Source organism: Etheostoma spectabile, chromosome 15 (genome assembly GCF_008692095.1).
Source record: "Etheostoma spectabile isolate EspeVRDwgs_2016 chromosome 15, UIUC_Espe_1.0, whole genome shotgun sequence".
In the NCBI taxonomy this organism is placed as follows: Eukaryota; Metazoa; Chordata; class Actinopteri; order Perciformes; family Percidae; genus Etheostoma; species Etheostoma spectabile.
The window spans coordinates 33,559,922-33,569,118 of NC_045747.1; the positions used below are offsets into that span (position 1 = coordinate 33,559,922).

The 9,197-nt window shown below is 40.9% G+C and overlaps 1 protein-coding gene across 3 annotated transcripts in view; it reads left to right on the forward strand.

Moving 5' to 3' along the window:
• Positions 1 to 9,197, forward strand: part of septin12 (septin 12) — an 80,267-nt gene that overhangs the window by 51,377 nt on the left and 19,693 nt on the right. For 2 of the 3 annotated variants that reach the window (XM_032536873.1, XM_032536875.1), the window contains one exon: positions 8,231 to 8,614. In XM_032536873.1, coding sequence (XP_032392764.1) covers positions 8,231 to 8,614 — 384 coding nt within the window. Of the gene's footprint in view, positions 1 to 3,270; positions 3,545 to 8,230; positions 8,615 to 9,197 lie in introns of those variants that run through there. The other variant, XM_032536874.1, reaches the window with a different exon arrangement.

The following is a 9,197-nucleotide window of genomic DNA, read 5'->3' on the forward strand; positions in this document are numbered from 1 at the left end:
AAAACTAAAGTTAATAAGTTAGTGTCACGTAGTGTTGAACTCCAAAAAAGTGACAAACATTGACAAAAAGCATCAAAAGTGTGGAAAAAAAGGACAAAAACGTAAGAAAAAGTTAAAAACAACGATAAAAAGCGTGAACAAAAGTGATTTTCAATTCTGACGGGAAGACAACACGAGGGTTGAAGAGCATCAAGTTATTGAAATCTCTATTATGTAAGCACAGATGATATAACAGTATATTAGTCAGTCATTTGTACTAGGTTAAACAGGGATTTTTAACCCCTTTTTTCTAATAGAGCTATTAACACGTAGATCACGGGGGGTGGGGTGGGGCGTTGCAATGTCAGTTTTTTAACAATATCATGCAAGTAATAAACATTATGCTGCTTCTCATACTCATACTGCTGCTACTTTGATCATTACGATTTAAGCAGTTCCACATTTTTGCATTCCCAACTTGTACAATATATTCAAATATTAGTTATTGTATTTTCTCCTATTATTAATTCATGTATATTGTATGCATGTATAGTGTATCCTAATATTTCATTTATATTTATATTCTGTGCTGTGTGACTGATTTTGCTGCTGGAACACTATAATTTCCAATTTTATTGGGATCAATATCTATCTATCTATCTATCTATCTATCTATCTATCTATCTATCTATCTATCTATCTATCTATCTAAGAGCAGTACACGATGGTACATACATGACATGATGAGCCTTCATTTCACCTATTTCTGAGTTAAAAGATTAGTGGCAGATCAGTTTGTGTAATAGAGTGATGAAATCATCTGTAAATATGAACCAGGTAGCTGAGATCGCATCCAGCCGTTTACATGTTGGTGAATAATGTGTAAGCATGTGTCTTCAGTAGAATTATACTGCAGTGCAGGCAGTGCAGGTTTGACACTTGGTTTGACACTTGGTTTGACAGCTGTGGCTCCGGTGGTAGAGGTGTCCCACCAATAGGAAGGTTGTGAGTTAGATCCCCGCCCCTGCAGTCCAATGCTGAAGTGTCTTTGGACAAAACACTGAACCCTGAATTTCTCTCGATGCTGCACCATCGGTGTGTGTGTGTGTGTGTGAATGTTTATCTGATGAGCAGGTGGCAGCTTTTCCAGCAGCCTCTGTATGAATGTGTGATATGGTTCCTGTACTATTTAAAAGTATATATCAGTTTCCTTTTATGTTTAAACAACTATACAAAAGAAAACACACGTTTCTCTGTCTTTTTTTTTTTAAAGTTACTTTTTCGGGGTTTTATCCCTTTATTAGACAGAGAGGACAGCCAAAGATGTGAAAGGGGGAGAGAGAGAGAGGGGGAGAGACATGCAGCAAAGGGTCACAGGCCGGATTCGAACCTGGACCCGCTGTGTCGAGGAGCAAACCTCTGTATATGGGCACCTGCTCTGCCCACTGAGCTATCTGGGTGCCCTTTATTGCAATTTTTGACAAAAGCTGGCTCAACATCAGGCATTTTGGCCCGCAACAATCTTAAAAAAGGCCGTGAAATTGTGGAGGGACGGCCCTCGTGTGTTTTGTCGTGTGTTATGGTGCGCATTCACCAGTGTTTTTGTTGTTGCGTGTGCGTAGGCTACTCCTGATTTTGTTAGTCATCTCATCTCATCTGCTGTGTCTCTATGATCCTATCCTGTCCTATTCACGGTAGCCTACTCATGTACATTGTGCTGTCATTACGTGCTGTAGTAGGGGGGGCCCCGCCTTGATAGTCCTGCTTTAGGGCCCCATGTTAGCTCGTTACGCCGCTGGCAGCCATGGACGAAGTCTGACACTGTTGGTCTTATAATACATCTGGTTTTGAAGATGGGTCTTGTTGGACCTCTAGACTAGCAGAGGAGATCTCCGTCCGACTCTTGACTTCACTCTCGCGGAGCCGTAGTGGAGGTGCAGGCGGAAAAAGCAGCCGGTAAAACCCAGCGTTAGAACGTTAGAGGGTATGGACACTCTCTCTCTTACTCAATTCAATTCATTTCAAATGTCTTTATTCGCATGAATAATAATGTCTTGATTGCCAAAGCATCAAGGATAATAATGTGAGAAGAAATACGTACATGCAATTCATTGAGTAAACTAAAGTAAATACATTTAAGATAAAAATTCAATATTTAAAAAATTAAAATAAAAACAGGATATCAATCAATCAATCACTATACAGTAAAATCTCTAGTGTCAAATGCATAGACGTTAATATTAATATATATGAAGTCTATGGTGAATTGTAAGAAAGAAAACAAAGGCAGAAGCAAACAACAAAACTAGAATGAGAAAAATTAGAAGGCAGAGTAAACTGTCTCTCTCTCTCTCTCTCTCTCTCTCTCTCTCTCTCTCTCTCTCTCTCTCTCTCTCTCTCTCTCTCTCTCTCTCTCTCTCTCTCTCGCTGAAGAGCATCCCTGCTTGATTTGAGGTTTAATTGGTGCTCAGGGGAAACAGATAGATAGATAGATAGATAGATAGATAGATAGATAGATAGATATTGCTTCCAATAAAATGGGAAATTACGGTGTTACAGCAGCAAAATCCGTCACACAGCTAAGGATACAATATACGTAAATACAATAAACATGAAATAGTAATAATAAGAATAAAATACAAGAACAAGTATTTGAATATATACAAGTTGGGAATACAAAAATGTGCAAATGCCTAAATAGTATGATAAATACTGTATGTAAACAAACCAATTGTGCAGGTTGCACTTTGTGCAGTATTGTGGTGCAGCAATGTGCCTCGAGCAGCAGCTAAAGTGGTCAAAGTTGACTGGAACATACGTTTTCACACTGAGTAATTCAAATAGTAGTTTAATTCGTAATGATTCAAAAAGGTTTTTGATACAGTATTTATATATATATATAGTCTGCAGGTCTTTTTTAATGCTGCATGCAGTCCCAAAAACCTCCACCAATTTGCCTGGGAGGCAAACCCCAGGGGCTGCGTGCTCAGTTATAACCAAAAACTTTGGACGGTCAAAAAGGTGGAGATAAAGCAAGAATAGGAAGTGATAAAAGCAGAAGGTAGGGGATGTGAACGTAGAGCGAAGGAGTCCCATGATGTCCCTTTAAGGAGTCACAGTTGGAGTCAACTAATTGGTTTTATAGGTCAGTTACGGAGCCTCTTGGAGCTGGCCTGCAGCTCCATCCCACGCTGACTGACAGCTCGGCCGCGGCTGGGTAAATGATTCCGACGGGGGAGGGGGAGTGGGGAGGCGTAGTCCTTCTCCTCTCAGGGATTAGTGGAAGCTTCTTGGACCATTTGCATGTGAATGGATCCAGAAGCTGCTTTTAGCCACCAACAGCCCCCCGCGCTCTCACTCTCTTTTTTTGGCCTCTCACCCTTTCTCCACTCCCCACACTCACCAGAGAGAGGGAGAGAGATACTGACAGACGGTGTGCAGGACCATCACGGCGGACAAACTTTGCAGAAAGAGGAGTTTAGAACGCAGAGGCAGTTCTTCTTTTCAGAGAGCTCTTCACTGCCGACCAAGGAGGCCTACAGCTGGCTTTTGTGAATGAGAGAAGGTAGGATTTTGTGTGTGTCTCTCATCCCCCATGGATATTGGTAGGGAAGGCTCCTCTGGGCTAACAATGAAAGCTGACAGGACTGGTCCACTTTGGCGCTCAGGATGGGGGTGGGAGGGTTGCTAGGCCTCGGCTGGCTTCTTACTGAGTGTTTAATCAGAGATCCTAATTGTCAGTCTCAAAGAAACTGAAGTGCACGGAGGCTTGCAAGATTCAGAAAGTGCTAGAACTGCTGCTTTGTTAACAAGGTGTTTTAAGTTTTCAAACACATGTATGCTGGGGTGTCTGTATATGAATACCAAGCACATTCTCAATGAACTGCTTCACTCACTTTTCCACATACCACTTTTTTTGTTCCATATGTTACAATACAAGTATACTAATAAAAATCCATATTTATGCAATATATCACATATGTTGGATTTGTATCCATTTATTTATTCCTAGACTATCTATCACGCATACCTGCTGTTATTTTCAGACCCTTACGGACTCTTTATTGAAGTATTTTCCCCACATATACAGTACTTTCCCCATATATCACATAGTACATACAGCAAGGCTGCAACTAGCAATTGTTTCCATTATTTATTCATTGACAGATGTCTTTCTTGATTAATTAATAAAGTTATCATGTGGTCTATAAAACATCAGAAAACTGAAAAATGAGCATTGCGTTTTCCAAAGTCATGTCATCAAAAAACCCTAAAAGACGTCTCTGTACACTTTCTTTTTGTTCCTTTTTCTTTGATCACTATGACGGTTGTATGTCCTGTCAACTGTGTTGTTTGAGGACATCAACAGGAAGTTGTGTTGGTCATTGGTTTTATATAAGGGAATCTATACGGCGTCCGCTGAGCTACAGAGACTTAAAGCTTTAGCGCGTAACATTTTTGAAATTAATGAATGTCTGTTGCATTCAAGCCAAATGAGCTGTTACAAAAGCTAATCAGGCTATCAACTCTCTCTAGATTTCTCAGTATGACTATGTTCCATCATGTTTTTTTTTAATCCTCCGTGTCTCCTTGGCTACTAGCAACTGCGTCTACGAGGGGTGGGGGCGGTGCACGATTACGGAAGGCTTGTATCATGTGGATGCCACGGTGTTGTTGTCATTACTTAGAATTCGTCATGGGGGCGACAGAAACTACGCACTGTAGCTTTAAAAGGTGACCGGCGGCGTTACAGGATCAAGTTGAGAGAGGCTCGACTTCATGCATATTTCTCCTGATGCTCGTTTTGATCTACACAGATACGGAATGTATTCAAATAGTTTCATCCATGCATACCATGTGAAAAAGAAAGATTGCAAACGGAGGTACTCTGTTCTCAAGAATCAAGCTTTGTCGTTGTAGTGCGGCGGCTATGTCACAAAACTACTGTCCCGTCGGAGATTGTGCAACTCAGCCACAGATCTACTGATTTATGAGGCCAGAGACTTCCTACTTGTAGATCCCTGTAGACGTAGGTGTAGAGCCATGCTTCATAAAGTAATTGGTGTGAGCTTCTGCCAGCTCAGTACTTCTACTACTTCTGTCTACTTCAGAGTTTATCCTCATCTTAAACTCTAGTTGCGTATATGTCTGTTGTGAAATGTTCTACCCATTTGGAACTCCACTCAGTTCCAGGTCAAGCCGTATGGGACTTAAAAAGCCCCGAAGAACTCAGTTGGCATAGTTTTTGTTCATCTTGGTCTGTCATTGACGATGTTAGAGTAAGCTGGGCTTGGCCGGGCCACGTCATTGTAGAGAGTCTGACTAAAGGTCCCAGACTGCTTCAAACAAAGTGCTTGTCAGATTGTCTAACATCAACTTAAACCCTCGTTCTGAGGGCGCAATCAAACCAACAATTTGTCATGTCTATATTTCGAAACTTTCTGGTTTGCTGGGGTTGAACGTTTCTCTGAAGCTCTCTTTTTCATTCATCACACAGCTACTCCCTCCACTTTTCTGGAGTGGACTACACCTGGGCTGTATGTTGGGCGACATGTTGTACATAATAGTTTGAACATGACTAAAAAGGCCTTGGGTAGAGTAGGCACCTGAGCTGTCATGGTCTGTCGATGACAAGACCAGGTGAGTTTGGCTTGGGCATGTCATGGTGGGGAGTCAGACCAAAGCCCCATTCACACAGCAACAGAATGAAGTGATGTAATCCCCATGTTTCTCAACACTCCTGATGGTGTTTCAGCAATGTCATTATGGCTTTAGATCAAGATTTTGAATAGTGATTGTGTCTCTTTTAGAGTGTTGATGATACATGAATATTGCCGTCAATGCAAAGGTCTTTCTGGTAAAACCATAATGATGAATGATGACATACCACTGTGCCTTTGAACCTTTTGGTAAATGTGATTTTTTTTGAGAGAACAATCCCTCTCTCAGCCCCAATGTTTCAACATGTGACGGCTGATAGCCTCCCCCTACTTAACCAATCCCAGGTTTATATTTTAATATTCATAAGAGCATTTACATGTCTAAAGAACTCAGCAGGCGAGGCCGCTGCTGCTTGGTTCCTTAGGTGAACTGTTTCTTTGTCATCATCAGATCTTTGTCATGACATTGTTTACACAGTGTTTGGCGGAGGATGTTGGGGAAACATCAGGTTAGAACTTATATTGTTATATTGTGAGGTTGCAACATTTGCCCTCTCTGCAATCATCATCAGTTTGTTGCAAAAACATTCAAATTCATAACCAATGTTGTTGACACATTCGGGGGAAATTGGTTTGCAACTGCAAATGTTAAAAGAAACAGCAAGGAAAACATGGCATACAGCTTTTTTCCCATCCATTTCAGCATGTTGAATTGGCTTGGTTGTTCATCTGTATCTCTTCAGGTCCCTCCCTCAGGTTCTTAGCCTGGATTATTAATTTTTGCACATTGTGTCCATAGAAGGGCAAATGTACGAGACATAACAACTTGTAAAGGTATATTTTTATCAACAGATATGTGTCTTTTAAAAGATCTACATAGCTACAAATTACAAAATAAGCCTTAAAATAATGTCCTATACCAGGGGTCTTCAACGTTTTCCAGGCCAAGGACCCCCAAACTAATGGCGAGATGGAGCGGGGACCCCCTAATTATATACATTGTATAAAATTGTGTTATATCAAACTGGTAGGGGATGTGTGTGTGTGTAAAAACTCAGTTTAGGCAAAATGTTCATCAGAAACATAGCTCTAGATTATAATATTTCCATAGTATTTAACTTGGCTTCTTTATAACTAAATTCAATTCAATTCAATTGCAAACCAGATGGAATAATGAAATGAACGTACTTGTCAGAGAAGGTGGGGTGGGTATGGTTGGCTGGATTCTCACCTAGACAGTTCCATCTACTCATTTGTGATCAATAATGTTCTATTATATGAATAAATATGAGAAGGAAAAGCCAATCTCTTTCTCTCTCTCTCTATCTCTCTCTCTTGCCTTTCTTTTGTATTTCTGCCGCCCTGAGTAAACACCAGGGTTGATTCTTTCTCCTGTGGTTGGACACTTTTCTTTTCACATACATTGCTACTCACCAGTAACTCCCTGGACTCCTTTGTCCTCTACGTGTCTCTGTCTCCACAGTATTTCTGTGCTCTTGTCTTTACAGTTACATTTTGAGCCACATACCGTTCATTTTATTAGCCAAAGATATTGTATCACATCTTTCATGGCATTTAGTGTAACATTATACATTTTAGGAAATATAAGCCTGCATCACTCAGAGGCAAACAAATTAGTAAAACTAAACTATGATGTAATATGCTGTAACATTTTGAATTGTTCATTCAGCTCTGTTCATCTCATAGTGTGTGATACAGGTCCATGTAAAGGGGAACTCACAAGAGACACATTAATACAACAATGGTCAACATATGTGTAAGATACTTTATATTGACTTTTAATCCCTAATGGTCCACACAAACACTTCCTACATTTGCAATAATGCAACCAATATGTCCATATGTGCTAAATTCATATTATTTTTAGTAGAGTGTAACATGTAATCGAGCATAAAAAAAAAAACTTTCTGTGTCTCTGCCCTTCTCCATTCTGACTTATGGGGATTAGTTCCATTCCAATGGTTGTTCAGTTGGATATTTATAGCTGATTAGATCATGTGGAGTGGACTAACACTAACCAAAAGCCTCTGTGTGTGTGTGCATGTGTGTGTGCTGTGAGAGTAAGGACCTGTAAAATGCTATAGCTCGTTAAGTCATTCAGAAACACACAAAAAAGCTCAGACGTGTTAGTTTCAGACGACAGAGTATATTCGTACTGCATGCATGCACGCACGCACACGCACAGCTACAAGTTCCCAGGGGGATCGTCAGTGTCGTGTAATCCTCTTACAGCACAGACCAGACTACAGCAACACTCAGAGATAGAAGAAGGGTTACATATGGACCAGCTAAGTCCTATAATGTGTTGGTGTGTGAACATGCTTGTGTTGGCCTTGGAGAACCACATGTGTGATTGTTGTAAAACCACAAAGAATGTGTAATGTTTGTGTACGGATGAAAGGGATTGGGGTAATTTAGAAACAGTTTCTTCATGACATTGTGTGTCCACCATTGAGATCTTTTTCAATTGTAAAATGTAAGACAGTGATTATTGTTGCAACTTGAACCTCCAGAAAGCCAAACCAGTAGCGTAACGTCTCTCTGACCATCTTCTCTTTCTTTGCCCACAGAAACTGCGGGAGAGCTGGAGACAGACCCGCTCAGCCCAATGGAGGAGAGTGAGGAGAAGAAGAGGGGCATCATGGGGGAAGAGCAAGAAGATGAGGGCAAGTGCAGAGAAAAAGCAGCCGGCATGAACACCGAGAATTCCATGCCAGATGTAGAGGAGGCTCGTACAGAGACGGAGGAGAAGGGAATGGAGGAAGGAGAACTGAAGAAAGAGATGGAGCTGGAGGCGGAGGTGAAGGTGGAGCTGTGCCAATCGGGGCCAGGCCTGCAGATGAGCTTCATCCGAGGCACTGACCTGTTCGGCTACGTGGGCATCGAGGCGGTGCTGGACCAGATGAGGCGCAAGACCATGAAGGTCGGCCTGGAGTTCAACATCATGGTGGTTGGTGAGTTTCACACACACTCGCCAGATCAGAGATGAAACAACTTCAAATTTTGAGTAACTATATAATTATCTCTTTCAGTCACATTTACATACCCATTTATTCAGTTATTACTTGATGTAAACATCATTTATCACTGTCATTTGACCCATATCATGTAATAAATAGTGCTGTCAAACAATTAAAATATTGAATTGCGATTAATCTCATTAATGTCATAGTTAAATCCATTTTGACCCAGATAAACAATAGCGTGGTCGACGGGAAGACAACACAAGGGTTAATTATAGTGTTTAACTGATGGTATGAATCAGTCAAAATTCTTATTGTTAGTTTACGGTTTATGATTAACATCCCTATACCAGCAGGCCTTGTAACCCCAACCAGAAAGATTTGTGATGTATGTTATCAAAAAAAAAAAAATCTGCTTGGCTACCAGCCAACTTGGCAGGTGAGTCAGAAAGTTAATTTCGGACACTGCTCACAAACAGCGCCTGCTTTGTTATCAAAGTTACATCATCAACAACTACTAACACTCGTGTGTGTGTGTGTGTGTGTGTGTGTGTGTGTGTGTGTGTGTGTGTGT